Below are 23,295 nucleotides of genomic sequence, written 5' to 3'. Positions count from 1 at the left end.
TTGAGCCATAATTTATATCGATCTGGTGATTTGTGACGACTTGAAAACGTTAAAAAAGAAAGAAAGAAAGAAAAGGACTTATGTTCTCAGCTTTAATCGCACCGACAATTACAACTGAAAACAGCACGTGTTAGGCATTTCTACCTCAATTCACAGACTTGGCACGCGCTGTTCTAAGACATGTTTTCTGCTTCGCACCAGTGTTTCTTTCAGAAAAAAATGTTCCAGGGAGGGGCACAATATTTTCACACAGTACTATTATATTTATTATATTATAGACGTATTATTTTGATATCTTTCGTGGGACACTCTCAGAGCTCCGGGGAACAGTGCCACCACCAAAAACATGTCTGGAAGAAACACTGCTTCGCACAATACTACGTAATTTCTGGTCTCTCTTTCCTGTTTTGTATACTAATGCTGTAGGAAAAGCACTAACAAATACATCTTTCAAGAATTCAACACAAAGCAAGACTGCTAACGAACCCAAAACACAATCTATTAAATCCACTCCACTATTAAAGGTTTATCAGCTGCATGCAAGGGAGTGGTTGCTGACTCACATTGAATTCGCGTAGCCCATGAGTGACGTTAGCATTTGCGATTCATCAAAAGCAAATGCCTATTCAAGCTGAGCGAGACGGCCTATCAAGATTTAAAAAAATATGGGTCTCTTATTTTTGTTACTCTTTCTATTGCACCAAACTTGTTTTTTACTCGAACTGCTCCTTTAAAGAACGTTGGATTTTGATACAATGTGTCGTTTTCTTTGAAGCTTTGTTGTTTGGTTGTTGTTACTATTCTTCTTCTTCTTCTTATTATTATTATTATTATTATTATTATTATTATTATTATTATTATTATTATTATTATTATTATTCCCACTGCTCCGAGTTAAAATCAGTGAAGAATTAAGTCGTTCACACTGACCTTGAAAGTCAGAAAAATGCTTCAAAATATGCCGAAAGTCCTGGAAGTCTGGTATATTTCAAAGGAGAGTCAAGAAGTTTTTTCAGCTGTCACAGAAGATGTCAAGAATATTTGAAAGAATCAAAACAGATCCAGAAAGCAGAAAAGAAAATATAAAAAATAAAGAAAGAAAGAAGCTTGATGAGTGCCGAAATGTATTAAAATTTCAGGCTTCCAAAGAACAAACTTGATAAATATTCAAATGCTACAGAAGAAAAAAAAAAGTAAGGTTTGTTGGGTTTAGATAATCAAAAAGGTAGGCCAAACTATGATATATGTTTACTTCTTTGAATGTTGTCAGCATTCCGGGATATTAAAAACATTGTTTTATGTTTTCCAAATACAGAAAATTTGACTAGGTATTTACAGAAAGAAAGTAAACTTACACTATATTTGAAAAGTAAAAAAAGAGCATTCAGGATAGTGGAGTTCACTTAGTCATGGGAATTCATGGAAATCAATACGAGAATTTTAATGTGAGTCCTGTTACCTTACTATGCGAATGAATTACCCGTGTCTTTCCACCGATTCACGGGACACAATGGCTTAGTAATAGAACGCTTACCTCTGGTGCGTGGGTTCCTTGGTTCGATCCTCAGACATGGAAAACATCGTGTCCTTGGGTTTTTTCGGGGTACATCCATTTCGTTCCACATTCGAACTCCACCAATTCTTGCATCGTTCACTTGCCTTAATCATCCGTTTCCCTTGGTTTAAAGGTTATGATCATCGGACAAACTGAAGATTTCTTTCTACCGATTCAAAAAGTAGGTTCGACGATATCAAAAATATATTCTGTTTTTGTATAATATAGCACTTCTGAGGCTTCCAATCATCCTGCTGTTTGGAGTTGAGATCGGTGAATAATGAGGTAATGTTTTTAGCCCATTCCTAATTTAGCCTACCGACGGACGCAGCACACTGTACGGCATGTAAAAATATATCTAAGTTCCAGATACTTGTTTCTTTATACATGGAAAGCTTTTATAACAGAAGAAATTATTTTTTATACTTTCACATTTAAATTATTATCTCAATTGCCAAAATGTACAACTAAGGTCAAGAGTCTTTCGTGAAAACCACATAAAACAGTAATGCCGCAGCCAGTGCGGCAGCGACCTCCCTCGTGCGTCTTTGGTATGGGAGACCTGGATTCAATTCCCGGTCGCTCATGTGATTCGGATCCCATGTTAAGCTGTAGATCTGCGTCTTATATAACCTAGCTGCTGAAAGGAACGCTAAACTGTAAATCAAATGAAATCATTGCGCCAGGGCACCCACAAGAAGATTAAAAGAAGTTCCTCGAAAATATTGTGAAAACTCCGATTTCTATGAAATGAAATTATTTTTGTTTGAAAGTAGAAATTTATTCTTACTGTTTAGGATTGAAATTAGAGAGAAGGCAAATTAGCATCAGCTTATGAATACATATTTAAGATAGATTTTCTATGAATTATAAAAATGAAACATTGTGTGTACTCCAAGAGATGAACTAGTGCTAGTATAATATATTTGTAGGCACCTCTAGAAGAGTTTAAGTTAGTGTTTTTTAAGAGAAGAGATAGTGTTTTTTAAAAAACAAATATCAATCATTTATTAATTAAATGAGTAGGAAGTTCTCCTTCCCATCTTTAAAATCCGTGAAACATGGTTTCTCAAAGTTCTTGCTCAATGAGAAAAATAATAATAGCGCTAGAAAGGAAAACGAGCGGAATATAATTTAAGCGATATAACACATGATTCATATGATTTAACGCTTTTAAGTTGAATATCACCCTGACTAGGGGCGATGGTTGATACGTAGAATTAACACATTTGAAATATGCCTTAAAATAATAATAAGAAAGTGATGGGTTTTATCATTTCTCAATAATACAGTTGTTTTGAGAATAATGGAATACTATATTGTATATCCCACACATGGCTCTGTTTACTAACCAACCAACACATGCTCATATTTATAAACATGAACCATGTGTGTCTAGAGATGGGCGACGGGAAAAAAACCAATGGGAGAGAAGATATATTTTGGGTTTAAATCCGGGCTTGTTCCCAAATTGTATTTCCTCACCCAAAAATGGGTTTTTATTAACTTTTTTATATTATATCGTATATTTTATGTGATAGTGTAGTATCTTCATTATTCTATTAAAAAGGCACCAATAAAGCTTTTTACTCTGTTTTTTTTTTTTTTTTTTTTTTTTTTTTTTCAAGCATGGAGACATTGTAGAACATGTTACGTACGTTTTCACGCATTCCTGCTTCGAGACATAGGTTGTGATGACGTCATAACTTAAAACAAAGGAATTTTTGTTAGTCTTATTTTTATTATTTTCGGCGGGCTTACTTTTGCACCTAGAAGATTGAAATTTTGCACACGCAATCAGTACACCCCGTAGTGTTTTTCAGATTTGTTTCAAATCTCTTAACACAGGGGGTCCAGAGAGGCAAATGGTGGGTATATATATATTTCTAACAAAAAAAAAATCGAAATTTTCCCGCCTCAGATACATGATGGAGACATGTAAAAGATGTCGTTTGTAGGATGTTCTATTCTGAAGAGAATGAGGTACGAACCATGCTCCTAGGATAAATAGGAATGTCTAAGGAAAATTTTACCTGAGATTCTGTTTTATATGGGATCTTGGGAATTGTGGGATATTCGTAGCATATTGGTAAAGATTTTTTAAGTTACTTTTCAAAATAGAAGCCTGGAATTTTGTACACACTTTCAGTATACCCCTTAGTATTTTTCAATTGATTTTGAGATCAGTGCGTTGACAAAAAGGAATCCAGAGGGACCCAAACTTAGAAAAAAGGGATTTTTTCACCAAAAATCCGTATTTCTCTCAAACGTTCCCTCATTGGGGACATAATAGGCTTATGTGAGTGGTACTATTTGAAAGACTATTATATTCTGAAGAGAATGAGGTACAAAACATGACCCTATGATAAATAGAGATGTCTCAGGAAATTTTTATATTACATTCGGGTCATTTGGGGTTATCTGGAGAATTGTGGGGATGTTTTTAGCTCATTGCTAAATATTTTCCCGCCCTTACTATTCAAGATAGAAGCTTCAAATTTAATACACCCCTTAGTAGTTTTCAGTTGATTTTGAGATCTGTGCGTTAACACAGGAAGGGTCCAGAGGGGCTCAATTTTTTTTTTAAGAAAACAGAAAAACTCCTGATTTCTTTCAAAATTTCCCGCCTCAGTACATGATAGGGAAATGTAAATAATACCGTTTGAAAGGTTGTTCTATTCTGGAGAGAATGAGGTACGAACCATGATCCTAGGATAGCTGCTTGACCGAAAGTCTATAATTTACCTTTAAAAAAGGCATTCTTTAAAAAGATTAATAAAGCAAAAATGCGTTATTTTTAGTTGATGTTTATTGATTTTAAATTTCAGAATCTTTCCCAGTGTAACCTAAGTCAATTTTAGTCACTTAACTTCTTTGGAATCTGGTGGCACTGGAAACGTTATTCATTTACGGAAGAGGCGAAAGTTCGACTGTGTAGTCAGTGGCATTTCTATTTCTGATATTTGATAAATGGTTAGCTGTAAGAATGGGACGGAGTAAAGGCGATATCTGGAAAGCGTATACAGAGAAAGGAAATAAATCAGTAGAATGTAAATTCTGCCAAAAGACCTACAGAGTTCCAACTGTGGAGAAAATGTCAACTCACATATTAAAGTGCTACAGGTGTCCACAAGATGTAAAGAGAAAGCCCTTCTAAACAAGCCAGAAGCGCACATCTCTATTTAGCAGATGCGTCATTTAGTGGGGGCAGGAGGGGGCAATTACTCCCCAAAGAGTTTGAGGAATACATATACTTTAATAGATTGAATAGTAATATACTAGTACTAAACGTGAAAATCTATGTCGGTGGTGCTCTTGCCCCTCTTAAGCGAAGTCTGAAATGACGCCCCTGCTATTTAGTAGGCCTATTCAAAACCAAGGGATAAATACAAATACTAGGGTACCAAATTTGTACCAATATGTAAATTCTAGTACATTGTCAGGTGCAGTTCGAGTGGAACTGCATCACCACAGTTAATTGAATTAGATCCGCAACAAAGATAATCTCCAACCATAGCTTTGTGGGAAGCTGAAGAGAGTCAAGAGAAGTAAAAGTATGAAATTTGTTCTTTTATAGATAGTATGGCTGAAGGAGAAACAACGGTAAGCGGATATTTTGTTCGTGAGAAAAAGTTTCCAGAATCAAACTTTAGGAAAGGTAAAGAAAACTAGTGCACCTTACATACATATTACTGACTTCAGGTTTGTATCAGGTGTATAAGTGTATTTTGCTTAAAAATACACTTCCATATAACGTGATAAACGTGATTTAGTGATACTTTGCTCCTCGTACATAAGAAAATTATATAATTCTTACCGTTTTATACGTGTGGTAGACAATTGTTTCGATTCTTGCAAAAATTTAGATCATAATCGGCTTGTCATTAGCTATGCACCGTTAACCACAACAAGCCAACATAACCTAACCTAATTTTCAAAATCGAAAGTCCAGCTGAGATTTATTTTTCTAACATGGAAAAAATAATGTATTTATATTAACAAAGTGTTTGGATTCTTTTGCTGTAATTTTAATTGATGTAGCGAGACGTTACGGCAACGCAGGCCAGCCAACCACTACTTTCCCAGTCTAACCCGAAATTATTGATATTTGCAGTCAAAGATCCGTAGCTAGACCTCATAATCATTATTTATTAGTCATTAAGCAATTTTATGATACAGTGGACTTCAGTCAATATACACAATTACAAACTTTACAAACAGTATACTATTATTAGCATACAAAAATAATTTTGTTTAAGTTATTTTGAGTGATAGGGTGTATTTACTGTTAGTTTGACTAGGACACGTGACACGCCCATAGGCTACTACAGAGGTTGTTCAGTCTACATTTGGCTAATTTCGACTTACCTAAAAATTTAGAAGAATCCATGGCGCCAGGTCCGTAAGTGCACGTTGTGTTTCCTTTTGTTCCTAACAATAGTCCGACAGCGTAATTTCCACTGTAATATGCTTCTTTGAAGAACTGGGAGGGAAATCTTGTCCCATTCCCTTTGCACAGCTTTCCGAAGTCCTTCCATAGTTGTCACACGCCGTTTTTCCAAAGCCCGATTCAGCAATCCAAATCCACAATAGTCCATAGGACTTGCATCTGGAGATTTAACAGGTACCTCGTTGAAAGGTATCACCTGTATACCAATTGCCTCCTCCATCTCCCTGTAGAATGCGAGGGACGATCTGCGGTATGTGATGAGGCCTTGTCCATGTGAATGCGCACGAGATTGGCGTCATTTCCGCACATTGCTGTAATCTCATGCTTCTAGATCGGCCGTATGATCTGCTCCTGAAAATACTGCGAATTTATTTTGCAGTTCTTCGCCATCCTACGAATCTTCAGTTTACCTCGGTAACAGTAGCCAGTAACGACCATGAACCCTTTTGGGAAGGATTCTTTAGAGACACGGACCCACCTTCTGAAGTTCTTAGCGCCTTTCTCTCAGTACATGATGGCTCTCGGTTTGCCGCAGTTGGAAGGGCAAATCCTTGCTTCATCGAGCGTTACGACGTACATCCACCTTTGTTTTGCCAGATGCCGTTCGTACAGCTTCCGGGTGTTACGCTTTCGTTCCTTTTGGTGGGCATCCGTGAGAAGATGGCCGCGAGCTTTCATTACTTTTTCCAGCTTGAGTTGATGGTGTAACGTCCGGCTCACAGTCCCTAAAGACACGTCAAGACGATTAGCCATACACCTTTGTGTTGGCGGATTTTCTTGCATTGCCATTTTGCGAAGTTTCCTCTGCATGATGGAGGTGGCCTTGGTGCATTCCCGCTTCCTAGGCAACTTCGTTGGTAATCCAAATGGTGGAGCTTCCTTGACCTTGTATATTTAATAACATTTTTATTCCACTTAAACTGATGTTGTAACCATTCTTATTGCACTATTTTGTAATGACAGAAACACTAAAGTGGGCGTCATAAAGAGCCGCAACATATCCTTCCCAAAACACGCTTAGTTTGGGCAGCATTTTGGTCACAGAGCGGAAACCCACACACTTGGAAACAAATTTAACACAACACTCACAACAATGGTCCTGTTTAGTGCGTTATTGTCGTCCGCGCGGAAAAACAACTCCGTTCCCAGCAAGCCACTGCACAACACTGCAGGACGCCACGAGCAAGGTCGGGTGAGTCCATTCTGCCGGGAGGGGGAAGGAACGAAATCGGCCAAATGTAGGCTGAACAACCTCTGTATTTTTGTTTCGTGTATTGTATTTATGATTACTTTCAGAAACATTGTAAGTGGTAAATCCTGAGAAATATTTCTTAATTTTCATAAAATAGTAAAATTTATGAGAACTGTATTATTATATTGCGAAACAACATACAATTTTCTCCATGTCAAGAGAGATAGCCACACTTAAAAACAAAAATAACTGTAGATTTTAAAAAAATCTCGTTGTTACGTGAAAAAAAAAACATTTTCCCAAAATGAAAAAAAAAACAGGTTTAAACCCAGGGAAAAAATAATTTCCCGGTTTTTTGCCCATCACTATGTGTGTCCTAGTACGAAGTACTAGAGTAGCAGACGACAGGGATACCACCTATACCATTGATCACGTGACGACAATGAAACTGCGCCACCGCCACACTGGAGCAGCTATGAAACCAGTACGTCCTCAGCAACTATCAGTCTTTGGTTGGTCACCTCCACTCCTTTAGCTTGTTTGGAGCTCGATGTGCTACCTAACCTAAAGCCTTTAGCTTGTTCGGACCTCTAGACCTCCTTTCATACCCACTTAGCTTCCTTGAAGCTATGTGGGACTCCCAGAGCTTATAGCGAGTCACTTTTTTTTTAAACTAAAAGTTACTTTTCTTCAAGTTGGTCACTAAAAGTTATTTTGGGAGGTAAAGTGACTTTCTCGTGTGATTTATGTTTTGCATTGGCAGTTCTCTAAGAAAAATATAAAAATAAATGGGAAAAGGCAGAAACTTGTCTCATTACTCTTCTGAAAGCTTCAGTACTTGCTGCCACATGTGGAACTGTCAGCTTTATTTTCACTTCAGCTTTCTTTCTTTCTAAAGCACAGTGGATGGTTGGTATGCTTAAGCTCTCAAGGTGGGGTTGAGAACCCTTCTGTGTCTATTCTTTCTTCTATCATAATAGTCTTTTAGTTTTCTCTCGTAATAGTTAACGCTCCGCTCAACGTTGTGTGTGTCTTTGGTGGTTCCTATGTTCGTCTTGTGTTATGCTTCTTGCATGTTCTTCTTATGAGTAGGTGATAAATTTGATTATTTCATGGCTTTGAGAACTCTCAATACTAAGTTAAATATAATGTCTGGGATGAAGAAATCCGGAAATAGGCCAAAAAATGGTTCCACTTACTCAGAAGTTTCTTACATCTGCTAAGTCTGCTTACCGTAACTACAAAGCATATTTATAAAACCTAAGAAAGGAGGAAGCTCAAAAAGAAATAAAGAAGAAAAGATGAAACAAAACAACAGAGAGGTGATGAATAAATTGACAAATGAAAAAAGGGGCATGATGAGATTTTGGTCACTTATTCATGTGTTTTTGGTCACTTTTTCGTGTACTTTTGGTCACTTTTCAACTATTTACAAGAGACCAGACCACTATGAGCCCTGGACTCCTAACCTCAGTCATTCAGCTTCCGTGTGCCCCGTTGTGGCCTTTAACTCCGCTCTGGTTTGTGGAACATTGGGGATCCTAAATCCACTCCACGCAGGTTGCTCAGAGCTCTGTGGAGATCCTTCCCTAGGCTCTTCGGGCCTTGGGATACCACTCTTTACCCAGTATTAGTGAACTATTTATATTAGTGAGATTTTTGTATTACACCATTTATAATGAGATTTTTGTAACAAAATTCGGTAATGGGAGAAACGTTCCCATGTATAATTTAACTCTAGCTATATCTGCATAAGCAGAACTTCACAATATGCAGGAGACGTGATATTTTGAGTGCAAGAGTGGTGGAAGTAAGCGTAGTTTCGTCTTTGATATACATTTTTTTCATGTGGATATACTTTGACAGGCTCTCGCTTAAACTGACTATTTGTCCGACGAATTACACACAGTATTTCGAATCAGTTAGCTGTATTGCTTGTATAAGATGTAGGTAGGTCCGTACCTCATGTAGTCAGGGTCTAGAAAGGGATCTTAAGTTAGAAAAGACAAAATGAAGTCTTTAAGTTTTACGTCCCACTCTTACGCCGGTTAGCTAAAAGAGACAGTGATGATGAGAGATGAATGAAATGGTGGAGTGGAGAAAGTGAAAGGAAATGAGAGCGCCCCAAGAAAACCCACGTACATGGTGTTCGTCCACCACAAAACTCACTTGGCGCGAACTGGGATCGAACCGAGGACCCCATACATGAACGGTGAACGCTTTACCACTGAGCAACCACGGTCCCCAAGTTAGACAAGTTTGAATAAAATCTGGCAGATTTCAAGTAGCGTTGGTCATGGGATTGATCCGATTTGTTACATAAGAAAGAATTTGTGACATTAATTCAATAATTAAAGCAACATTTCAATTTTTAAAATTATTTTTGTTTTTATTTTTCTTAGTACATCGTACTTTTATTTATACACGTATTTACAAAGAGACTTTTTATCCAGAAAATGTACAAAAATCTGTCACAATAATTCTAACAATACGCTTAATTTCTCATCATTTTCATGTTAAGTTTATGATTAAAATAATAAATATATAAAATATTGGTAAATGGAATGACAATTACATTTTTTAAAGATCTTAATAATAATTATATAAAACATTGGTAAATGGAATAAAAATTATATTTTTTACAGATCTTAATAAACTCGTAATAAGCATGTGAGAGAATGAACCAAATTTGGAAGATACGTTTTTCTTTTCAAATAGAATTTATAACAAGTTTTGGGTGATAAAATAATTATTCATGTTGGATGTATGGAAAGTACTGAACGAACACGTCATAAATGTACAACTTTGAAGACAGCATGCAGATGTTGAAATAAGCACCACAAGAGAAAATACAAATTTTTAAAGTCTGATTCACAATGAAATTACAATATTTTAATAATTGCTAGACAAGTAATTCTACAGTAATCTTAACAATAATTTTCGATTAGTTTTCAAAGACTATATCAATTTAAAAACTTTTCTTGCTAGTTCTGTGCTTACATATGCAATACTTCATTCTTTTGGAAATCATTTGTATCATTCTGCATCAAGTTTCAACAGTTTTTCCTGTTTATTTCCATTGGTTAGCATTTAAAGCTCCCATTTCATTACTAACGCTGTGTGAGACAAGGTCTAGAATAGAATCTGGCCGGGGCCCATCATATACCTCTCATAGTGTGGGTTCTGGCTGGCCCCCCAGTTTTTACCTTCTATATCCCTCACTGATATGCTGGTAACAAAATTTACAGTATTTATGTAACAGAACCTTTCATCACAACCAGAAGTATGTTCATGTTCAGTACCAGGGACATACGTAGGAACTTATTTCGTGGTACTTAAATTTAATGTGAGGATAAATTATATTACTTGTAAAATTCCGGATTCCAGGACCCACAACCTGCGTACTTCCCTGTTAAGTAGTACCAGTATGTATATGAGGGCTTACAAAAAATGAGTATTAAAAACATTACGGAATCAGCAGCCTACTACTATGTATAATGCGCATCTTTATTTTCCCTCATGGCAAAAGTGTGCTCATTATACACGGTAAAATACAATAGTTTTAATACATCATTTGGAATAACATTCCACTTACACAGCACAAGCACACTCATTGGATATGGACATTATATCAATAGGACATGTTATCACCACGTACAGACATTTTATAGATATCTACTCGACATTTTATGGAAGCCCATTGTGCATCAATGTGCAATGGCACTATGATTTGCCAGCATATTTAAACACCCTCTTCAAGCATATTCATTTACACTAACTACTGAGCGAATGGGTTTATTCCAGCGGTTTTTCATTGACATAGACAGAACATAAATTGGCGGAATCCGTTTGCAATATCGTATTTTTTTCAACAATATTATTTATACATTGAACAGTTATTTATATTTTCTACCTTGATGATTGCATCAAACGGATATTCTTGCTTATATATATTACTTTAAAAACAGAAGTATTGGGGCGTACAGTTTACATGCCAAATTTATGTTGTAAAGAATACTTTTATTGAAGAAATTTGGTAATTTATCATTATCATCGATTCGTGGTAACAAAACTAGTACTTACGATATTACAAAACTATTAATTTTCTTGTATTAAAATTTTGTCATGAACACTTCTTTGTTTTTTGATCAGGTGGAATTGGATTGGGAAAGTTTCTGGTCAGCTGTTTGAACATTCCACTGAACAATTCCCATGTTGTTACGTACTCAAACTCATATCCAAATTCTTGACATGTCTTTTGAAGAACTGGATACAATTTTTCCAGATGGCAATGATCTATGGTAGGAAATAAGTGATGTAAACTATGATTACCAAAAGTCGTAATTACAAGGAACAACGAACTAACTACCTCAATTCTGTCTCGCACAGCGTCCATTTGAAACAATCCCCAGTCCATATCTGATCGCGTTGCGTCCCCATCGTGGAATATATCCGGATGGTGATGAGCAGCTATCAGGCCAACTAACCCGAACCAAAAGCTTGCTGAGAATTGAATCCAGTTCCATAAAATGAAAGACGTTGTTAAGTCTCTTGAAGCATACCACAAAACAAGTAGTTCTGTTAAAGGTAGTAGATGTGCCTTTCTAAAAGGAGACAAACCTTTGACTATCAGTACTATTCGCTTAATCAGTTCAGCATGAAATATAAATACCCATACTACGGGACTAAAAAGTACAGTAAAGTAACTAAGAAATTTATTTTTATCAGGTGATGGCAAGTATTTGAGCCACGGTTCTAACATGGAAATTTCAAGATCAAGAAGCGAATTTGTGAACATATGGTGGCTAAGAGCATGTGATATGCGCCAGTGATGTGATGACAAGAAAGACAGATCAAAATAGTACATTCTCAAATTATCACGTTGATGAAAGAAATTGTGTGCACAAATGATCGTCATTCCTAGAATTACGCCTGCAACAGTAGCAATCAGAAGTGACTTTTGGAGTCCAGCTAAGAAAACAGCAGCAAAAAATAAAAGCGCTAATCCGTCTTGGATAAAATATGTTTTCATATTTGGTCCTGTGTCGTCCAAGACTTCACGAATACGATGTTTTAGTGTCTTGTAGAATCCATTTTCATGAAAAGTGAATGGGGAATTTCGGGGTGACGTGGCTTCTCGAACATAATATGAAGGCAGAAGTTTCTCTGGGTTGTCAGAGAGGTGATGCGCTTCGAAGGCTTCTGTAATATCGGTTCCTTTTGTGAGGAGTAACCAATTAGATCCACCAGGGTGTTTCTCTATAAATGATGAAAAATCGTAGAGAGAGTTGTGAATTCTCCATAATCCATCCGTTTTGTCATCTATTTGCTTTCCTTTCAGCCACAGATCACTTGATTTCAATGGATCATCTCGGAACGTAGGATATTTTACCACTGTGCTAACGTTGGGTATTTTACCGTTGTCTGAGACATAATTCCTAGGCTTTGGTGTCATATTAGCGTCTGTAAAATAAAGCAAAATAAAATCAAATCACTATAGAAACTACTAAACATAAACTAACTAGCTTACGGGTATGTGGAACAAAATAAATTACAATTTAAAGTCAAATTTCAAAATTCTAATGTCAAAACTGTGGATAACATTCAATATATATTCTACAATGACAATAATAAAACCCTCATCTATACTAAAGTTCCCAGATTGATGTCTGTCTGTATGAGTTTGTGGAATATCACGCAGAACTGAGGGACGTTAAAGTAACATTAACCTACTTTAAGAAGGGAGGCGGTTCTCAAGTGATTTGGATATGGTCACGCATAACTTCAACATAAGACCATTGATTTTGATGATGTTTCTTCTTTGGGGGGCGGGGGTTTAAAGACTATACATTCCTGATGACCCCATAAATATTTCTTTAAGATCTGTTATTAATCAACGTTAGACCGTGAAACATCAACGAATACTGTGTTGAATTTGGGTAAGATTTTTGTTTTAAAAAGCTTTATAAATATTTCATTTTACTACTGAGTATGTGAAAACTATTTAATATTGTTCTTTCTAAGACCTTATTATAAGCAAATAAATAAAGAGATATTTAAAAAGAAAGTTAGGAAAGTAAACAAAAATTAAAGGAAATTGATAGAAATAATCCTATAATTTCGGAGGGATAACATCTCCATCTATAAAGCTTACTACAAAAAATCTACCATATTGTTAGCATATATTGAAAAACACATGTCCAAAGTTTAGGCATGCATCAATTGATAAACCACATCGAAGTGAACAAACTGACATATTTAAAGGTAAATTATGTTGCATAATTTCCAAGAAAATTGACCAAAAAATCGAACTTTTTATGGCATTAAAAGATAAACTTTCATGTTGGTAAAAACCAGGTGAGTACAGTATTACTCATAGTACAAACAAATAAATATCTTTTGCGAAATGATGATGAATTGATTAGGGGGAGGCGTACAATGTGAATCATGTTCACGCAGGCAAAGATGCATAACAGACGGCGTCAAAGTGAAACATTGAAAGTCTTTTCCTTTGCCCGCTGATCGCGTAATATAAGTAAACATGCTCTATTGATGCACATTTCGTTCATCGTAGGTTTGTTCTTTAAAAAGTCATAATTGAGCAGAAATAATAATAATAATAATAATAATAATAATAATAATAATAATAATAATAATAATAATAATAATAATAATAATAATAAAAGACAACAAAAACATTCATACTAGATATTAATTGGCTATATTATAACCACACCTCAGTCTGCATATGTGTTCATGTATTTTCACTATTACATATACTAGCAAATAATTACACTGAAAAATATACCAATCTCAAACTCTAAATCAACATATTTGTTGAGAAATTACTCAATCTTTGTTTTTTTCACAATTTTACATCACAGCTCAAAATCATACATTTACTATCATGAGTATGACGCATATCTCAACTATTATAATATATCTCCTTGACAACTGTTTACATCACTATAGCAACGTACAAACAACTGACCTTTAAAGTTCACTTTTTTATGTATTCGGCAGCCTATAATTCCGAAAGGAAGCATTTGTGCATCCAGGTTGGTCTACTTTATATATATATATATATATATATATATATATATATATATATATATATATATATATATATATATACAGGGTGTTAATGAACTATACCGACAAACTGGAAGAGTTGATTCCTCACATCAAAATAAGAGAAAAAGTTTATATGGGCCTATGGCAAAAAGTGCATAGTTTCAGAGTTAGGGCTGTCCAAAATCGCGAAAAAGCCAAATGTCAACAGACTCTATTTCGAATTCCAGAGACTGTGGATGGTGGTCCTTATCAGCATAAGGGAAGCCACCCATACACAATCCAAAAGTGCATATTTCGTCAATTTTCAATAGGTATAAAAGGTATTCCCTACAGGGTTAATTCTCAGATATGTTCTCAATAGAATTTTCAGACATACCCTGATTTCAAGGAGGGTTCAAAGTAGGCAGAAGGTAAGCCTTGATAACAATGGACATCCAATGCTTCGGAGGGAAGTCGGAAGTGTTAGGAACCGACAGCTCCATGTTTTTCTGTGTTCGTAGTAAAGTGTGATGCGATGTATTTCGTCAAGGTAAATTTCATGAAAGAAAACATTGCAGCACGCGTTTTCCCGAGTACGAACGTGCTGCTGACGATCCTTAACACTTCCGACATCGCGCCAAAGGATTCTGTGTTCGCTGCTATCAAGGCTTATCGTTTGCCCACTTTGGACCAATCATAAAGTCAGAGTATATCTCAAAATTTGGTTTATGGCATGTCTGTGAATTTCACCTTGTATGGAATACTCTGTACACCCACTGAAAATTAATGAAATATGCATTTTTTGGATTGCATATGCGTGACTTCCTTTACGCTGATAAGATCACCACTCAGAGATCCTAGTATTCGAAATAGGACCTTTTGAAACTTGACTTTTTCGCGATTTTGGACAGCCCTAGCTCTGAAACTATACACTTTTTCCCACAGGTCCATATGAACTTTTTCTCTTATTTTGTTGTAAGGAATCACCTCGTACAGTTTGTCGGTATAGTTCATTAACACCCTATATATATATATATATATATATATATATATATATATATATATATATATATACAACTAATGAAATGAAATCTTTGAGTTTTACGTCCCACGATTATGCCGGTTAGGCTAAAGGAGACGGTGATGATGCGAAAAGAATGAAATGGTGGAATGAAGAAAGTGGGAGGAAACGGGAGAACCCCGAGAAAACCCACGCACGCGGTGTTTGTCCACCACAAAGTTCACTTGGCGGGGGCTGGGATCGAACCCGGGACCCCAAGCACCAGAGGATATATACAACTAATGTATTTTAATGTAATTATTTTATATAATTTTTCATGCATTGCGGAAAATAGAATTACATGAAAAAGCATTGACTCAGATGGGAATCGAACTCTTAACCTTACGATTTGAAATCCAAAGACTTACCGTTGAGATAACACAAGTACTCTTCGAAAGATGCCCTAGCGATATATAGCGGTTCTCTAGATAATTATGGCATTCATATCCACTGCAAACGCTGTTTTTGTTCTACTTTGAGTTATGTTCTATGTCTTAACTTTCAGCATTCTTTTACATATGAAAAGACTCGTTTATGTATCTAAATGTTCCATTACGTATGGAGAGCTAAATGACAAACAAGCATGTGCTGACATTAATACAAAGTTTCGAAATATTGAATCATTAAGTATTTCAATCAATGTTGCTGTAACAAGTCTTATTATATTTAAAAGAAGAAAAACACATCTTCAAACTTTTTCCCGATTGCAAAGGTTGGCTACGAAGTTCGAACCTGGTTTACTTTTTTCCGAAGATACCCGAAGTTGGACTTAGAAAATTTTTGCCCCGAAACAGCAATAAAGAATGCGCTCAACCTTTTTGAGACAAGGTGCACATTGCCAGTGTGACATGGCAGACACCGTTTCACGAAGTTGTGAGCATGTCCTTTCCCCGCATGATAGCTGTTTTAGATAACCTGTCTCGGTATACATTGGTGCATAGCAGTTTATAGTAGTAATTCCCTGTACGCGGAAGAAAATAATGTGTTCATACTGTCAACTCGCTATGCAATAATTACTCTACTTCAAGCGTGCCTTGAAAATATTATTTGTTGTGAGTGGTCTCATGATAATTGTTTGAACATTGAAGATTTCTTAGTACTAAACTGTCATTCTTATAAGTACGTGTACACGTTGGACAGTATTCTGAGTAGATTTAATTACATTTGGGTATACATGTATGCAAAGGCTGCTTGCAAATATTTCTATACAAATTGGACACAGTTTATCACAAATCTGAATTATGTAAAAACTTATTCCCAGTAGATAATAGTTGTGCAACTAATATCTCAAATAATGTAGTAACACAATCTCAATAAACAATGAATTTTACCTGATATAAATGTATGGCTCATTTTGCCCGCTTCTAAGCGTGGAAAGTGGACTTCCACATATCGGTATTCTATTAAAACTTGTCTGTCATCAACGTGTTTGTTTTATTTACGTTTTGCTGTAGACGTCTGTTAATGTGGCAGAGGCTCCAAACTTTTCATATGTGTGTCAAACATTCGGTTACCATCTTTTGTTCCTATAATATTAGGCCATTTATAATTTGTGTGCCACTTTGCCCCTGTTTCCCTACTGTATTTTTCTCGGATACTATTAAAACAAGAAGTATATAACTTTCACACAATATCTTTGAAATAATAATGAGGTATGCCTCCTTTTTAACCTTATATTTGAGATTTAATTTACTTGAAAGAATAACATAGGCCTAACCTGAAAGGCAGAAAGATTAAAATAAATATGATAGGGAGAGAACAGAAAAACCTGAAAATTAGACCACCAGAAATCAGAGAACACAAATCATGTCCAATTACAAGTCTTGCGCTTTTGTAGATATAAAACCATATATGACAGGCATTGACCGAAATAAAAAGAATAAAACATATATCATTTGATGTAATGCCTCTACTCAACTATGTGTAACAGAAGAGCAATCATATGAAATGGATTAATTCTAGCGGTTATTGTATATGAGAATTTCAGTTCGGTTTCGATTGTGCTCGGGTAGAAATTCTGCTTTGAAAGTCCAAAGAAAATGAACAATGGTGTAGTTTTTTAAAACAGACTTCTAAAAAAGAAGGCAGTTCTCAATTCGACCCATTTATATATAATGTGCCTATGTTCACGTATAACTTCGACATAGGTGTACCAGGCCCGAAACCAGCCACAGAGGTTTGGGGAACCATAAATATGTTAGGGGGGACAAGTCATTAAAAATTCACATACAAATATCTAAATTGTGTGTGTGTGTGTGTTTTTTATATTAATAATAGCATTTTGTATTGAGATCTGGAGTGACCACTAAAGGTTTAGGGGGAACCAGGCCCTCTAGCCCCTCTGGTTGCGAGCCTGAAGTGTACCGATTTTGATTTTTTTGTTTGTTTAAAAAAGAATACGAAGGTCATCCAGAAAATAAAAACCAGTTAGTTATACAAAATGAAAAGCACAATATTTATTTTTAAAAAACAAAACAATTTTATTACATACCTGAAGCTTGCTTCACTTCTCTACATAATTACCTACACTTCTTTGTCGTATCTGGTTACGAACCTCAGAATTCCCATGTTATACTCTTTTGCTGCCAGTTCATTAAGGCAAGTGGTCACTGCATTCTCCAACTCTTGATCACTTCTAAGACGTTTACTGTCCAGAAACTTTTTTAGCTTGGAGAATAAGTGGAAAATGCCAGGAAAAATTGACCAAAAGAACACTTTTACGATTACAAAAGACGATTGCTATAACCTTTCTTGTTGAGAGAGTCTATTTGAATTTTCTCGGTTTCTTGGATGATGAGGGATGATGCTACTCAGGTGATTGGCACTTGCTCTCTTCGATGATGACTCTGATGAGAGACATCCAGATCTCATCACCAGTCACAATACGATCAAGAAAGGAGTCTCCATTTATGTCATATCGCGTCACGAATGTCAATTCTGAGACTTTTGTTTGAATGCAGTGACTACCTGCCTTAATAAACTTCCGGCAGAAGAGTGTAACATGGGAATTCTGAAGCTCGTGAACAAATACGACTAATGCTTAAATGAGGGTGGTGTAGAGAAGTAAGGGAAGATTTAGGTATTTAACACAATTATTTTCTCCAATAAATATTGAGTTTTCATTTTGTTTAACTAAATGATCTCTGGATGACCCTTGTAGTTTTCCGGTGGTTTCATGTAAATTTCACTGGAATATAGTGACAGTCTTCGGTCATGTCAAGTCAGGTCATGAAGTTCTTCAAAGGGCGCAGTGTGAAAACTATAGTTAACAGACTTTAACATATGCGTAGGTTAATCCATAACAGTAGTAATCGCGTCACTTTGCCTAACTTTTTGGCCCTTGGGTCCCTGCCTCAGGACCCATGGTCCCTGGCCGGGGTCAATGACCTAGGGGTACATAGGACCACCCCCTCTAAATTTTGGCAGGGGTACCATGGCCCACCCCCCAAATTTTGGCAGGGGTACATAGGACCACCCCCCTTAAATTTTGGAAATTGCCAAATCTAAAAATTTGGTATGGTAGCCTAGGACCATAGTATGTACCTCTATCAGTATTGGGTGTCTATGTCGTTCCCTTTTATGGGTAAAAAATTGCCAAAAATTCAAATTTCGGAGGTTTTTGACCTAATTTATCCCCTTTGATGAGGTGTTATTACCCTATATAGTTATATGGGCGTATACAGGGGTCCATTACCTTTCATAACATATGGGTATATTAATGCACCCCTTTAAATTTTTGGGAGGGGTACCTTGGCCCACCCCTTAAATTTTGGAAATTGCCCAATTTCAACATTGGGTATTATAGTATAGGACCCTAATATGTACTATGATAAATTTGGGTGGTCCACCTCATTCCCTTTTAGGGGTACATAGGACCACCCCCCTTAAATTTTGGAAATTGCCAAATCTAAAAATTTGGTATGGTAGCCTAGGACCATAGTATGTACCTCTATCAGTATTGGGTGTCTATGTCGTTCCCTTTTATGGGTAAAAAATTGCCAAAAATTTAAATTTCGGAGGTTTTTGACCTAATTTATCCCCTTTGATGAGGTATTATTACCCTATATAGTTATATGGGCGTATACAGGGGTTCATTACCTTTTATAACATATGGGTATATTAATGCACTCCTTTAAAAATTTGGGAGGGGTACCTTGGCCCACCCCTTAAATTTTGGAAATTGACCAATTTAAACATTGGGTATTATAGTACAGGACCCTAATATGTATCATGATAAATTTGGGCGGTCCACCTCGTTCCCTTCTAGGGGTACAAAATTGCCAAAATATAAACGTAAGCAATACGTTATACCACGTGTTTGGTTTTTGGTCGATTTTATCCCCTTTGATGAGATGTTATTACCTTATATGGTTATATGGTCATGTATAGGGGTCCATTACCTTTCATAAGATATCGGTATATTTGTACACTCCTTTAAAAATTTGGGAGGGGTACTTTGGCCCACCCCTTAAATTTTGGAAATTGCCCAATTTAAACATTTGGTATTATAGTACCGACCCTAACATGTATTATGATAAATTTGGGTGGTCCACCTCGTTCCCTTTTAGGGGTACAAAATTGTCAAAATATAAACGTAAGCAATACGTTGTACCACGTGTTTGGTCTTTTGGCCCAATGTATCCTCTTGGATGAGGTTCTATTACCTTATATGGTTAAATGGTTATGTATAGGGGTCTATTCCCTATCATAAGACATAGGTACATTTGTGCACCCCGGGAGGGGTACTTTGGCCCACCCCTTAAATTTTAGAAATTGCTCATTTTATATATTTGGTATTATAGTACTGGACCCTAACATGTATTATTATGATAAATTTGAGTGGTTCACCTCGTTCCCTTCTAGGGGTACGAAATTGCCAAATTTTACTACAACCACGTGTTTGGTATTTTGGTTCAATTTATCCCCTTGGATGAGGTCCTATTACCTTATATGATTATATGGTTATGTATATTGGTCCATTCCCTATTATAAGACATGGGTATATTGATGCACCCTTTAAAATTTTGGGAGGGGTACCTTGGCCCACCTCTTTATTTTGGAAATTGCCCAATTTAAACATTTGGTATAATAGTATAAGACCCTAATATATATTACTATAAATTTGGGTGGTCCATCTCGTTCCCTTTCATGGGTACGAAATTGCCAAATTTTAGTACAACCACATGTTTCGTTTTTGACCTAATTTATTCCCTTGGATGATGTCCTATTACCTAATATGATTATATGGTCTTGTATAGGGGTCCATTTTCTATCATAAGACATAGGTACATTGATGCACCCCGGGATGGGTACCACAGCCAATCCCTTAAATTTTGGAAATTTTTCAATTTAAGCATTCGCTATCATAGTGCATGACCTTAATATGTATCATGATAAATTTGGGTGGTCCACCTTGTTCCCTTTCATGAGTAAAAAAAAAAAAATTGCCAAAATATAAAGATAAGCAATATGTTGTATCACGTGTTTGGTTTTTGGACCAATTTATCCCGTTTGATGCGGTCTTATTACCGTATATGTTCATATGGTCATGTATATAGGTTCATTTCCTATCATAAGACATGAGTACATTGATGCACCCTTTAAAAAATTTGGGAGGGGTATCTTGACTCATCCACTCAGTTTTAGAAATCGTTTAATATAAGCATTTGGTATCTTCGTACAGGTCTTCAATATGTACCACTATAAATTTGGATGGTCCACATCGTTCCCTTTCATGGGTAAAGAACTACCAAAAATCAAATTTCGGAGGTTATTGACCCCTATTTAATACGTTATATGGTTTATTACCTCTATATGTTTATGTTCTCTTTTAAATTTGGGAATTATCAAATAACAAAATTCGGTAAACGTTTTCTAGGACCCATTGGTATTCCTCTTATGGCCAAATATTCAAAATTTAAAGGTTATTGACCGGCTTTATTATTGAATAAGTACAGGATTTATTACTTTTTCATAAGACACAGGTGTATTTGTGTACCAATCTTAAATTTTGGGAGGGGTACATTTCTTATTGTCATATCAATAATTGGTAATTGTTCTTTGGGTAAATCATTGTGAAATATGAGTATGATCACGTGATCAGTTATTGACCTATGATGGGATTAGGAGTCCAGGACATTGGTACATTTAAACTTTGTAGGATAATTTGAGAATGCGTCATTGGTATTGATTATTACAGCCAAATATAAACGTAAGCAATACGATGTACCACGTGATTGACCTTGATGAGGTAGTGTACAGGGATACATAGCTAACCTTATTGAATCTTATGACTCATAGTCTTAAGGGAATATATGCTACAACACTGGCAAAGTTATTGTTGATGCAATTTGATTGGTTGATCACTATCTTTCGTGCAATCTGATTGGCTGATCACTATCTTTCGTGCAATTTGATTGGTTGCTGATTTTCAAATCTTTGCTGCATTAAGTTTTAAGTTTTGTTTAACATTTTTTGATTGGTTGATCACTATCTTTCGTGCAATCTGATTGGCTGATCACTATCTTTCGTGCAATTTGATTGGTTGCTGATTTTCAAATCTTTGCTGGATTCAGTTTTAAGTTTAGTTTAACATTTAAAAATCTTGGTTTCGTTCAACATATTGCACTCACTGATAAATATGATCAAAACCGTTTATTTGTTAATCGAATAGTTAGAAACCGGATAAAGTTTGACGGTTAACCGTGAAACGTAAAATTTTTTAGTTTGAAAACTCTTGTTTTAAATTTGTGTTTGAATTGTTTGTTTCAGAATTTTGTTTGAAATTTATGTTTCAAAATTTTGTTTGAAAATTTTTTTGTTTGAAAATTTTTTGTTCGAAATTTTTGTTTTGAAATTTTTCGTTTCCAAATTTTTTGTTTCGATTTTTTTCAAAATTTTGTTTGAAAATTTGTTTCGTTTCAAAATTTTGTTTGGATTTTTCGTTTCCAAAATTTTAAGTTTGTGCACTCATTAGTAAAGAACCGGAACTGTTTAGAACAAAAACCTCTGGCAACATTATGGTGCAATAGTACACGTCAGAACACGATAATGCAACGTCATCAGTTTTGCATCATATATAAGTATCGTTCGAGTTAGTATTCATGATAACGTCATCATGGCTACTTGTCTGCAGTTTCTAAACACACGTGATGTGATGAAATCATTTACCAAGATTACTGATTTACAACAGAATGTACCTCATAGAATCTTAGCTAGCCAAATGATACCTACAAAGTTTGGATTAAGAATCGTGGTGAAGCTTGAAAATGATAAGAATATAATTTTACCAGCAAGATATTTTCCCATGGAGGCATCAAAACAAGAAGAACTGCTGCGTTTCTTAAATACTGGATCTGTATCTTTATGTTACAAAGGATTCTTGGGTCGAAGTCATCAATTTGAATTTAGTACACAGCCGGATTCGTCAGAAATTGTGATGAAATCATGAATTCAAACGTCAGCACATCAGACATAGTTGTATGAATTTGGTTGGTCAGCATGACGTCAGCAACTGTGATGAAACCATGAATTCAAACGTCAGCACATTCCTTTCCTATGACGTCAGCCGTAGTTCTATAAATTAACCAATACACTGTCATCCCACGAAATCATTTGAGCAAGTGCTTTTCAGGAGGAAAGATGTGTACTTCTAACGATAAAGAGTTCATCTTCGCAAGCTATTATCCAATAAATATATTTCAAACAAAACATGTGATGATTGGTATCAGTGCTAGAACATTTGAACCAGTGATTCGATTGGGGAAAGCAGAACAATTTGGTGTACAACTGACCTGTGAAGAATGGCAAATATTATGTTCACGAATCGACCAAATGAATGATTATTTTCATGATGAGCTAAATGTGACCATAGTCAAATCATTAGGCTCAAATCATGAAGTGGTGATGCGTACAGTCCTCGAAGAGAAGATGGTGCTGTTACGTAAAAAGAGTACATTTCATGCCCCTCGCAACATGGTGTATCT

At 35.8% G+C, this 23,295-nt stretch overlaps 1 protein-coding gene across 2 annotated transcripts in view; it reads right to left on the bottom strand.

Annotated features, from left to right (window-relative positions):
* Nucleotides 1–9,585: 9,585 nt before the first annotated feature.
* The window catches only part of LOC145666596 (cytochrome b5-related protein-like), a 113,208-nt gene continuing 99,498 nt past the window's right edge, over nt 9,586–23,295 (bottom strand). For both annotated transcript variants that reach the window (XM_081733998.1, XM_081733997.1), the window contains exon 2: nt 9,586–12,660. In XM_081733998.1, the coding sequence (XP_081590124.1) occupies nt 11,321–12,652 (1,332 nt within the window). In that variant the 5' untranslated portion in view covers nt 12,653–12,660 and the 3' untranslated portion in view covers nt 9,586–11,320. The remainder of the gene's footprint in view (nt 12,661–23,295) is intronic.

The sequence above is a fragment of the Thermobia domestica genome, chromosome 12 (genome assembly GCF_964235325.1).
Source record: "Thermobia domestica chromosome 12, izTheDome1.hap1.1, whole genome shotgun sequence".
NCBI lineage: Eukaryota > Metazoa > Arthropoda > Insecta > Zygentoma > Lepismatidae > Thermobia > Thermobia domestica.
Note: the sequence above shows the minus strand (reverse complement) of the source record. Positions and strands in the feature narration are given on the sequence as shown.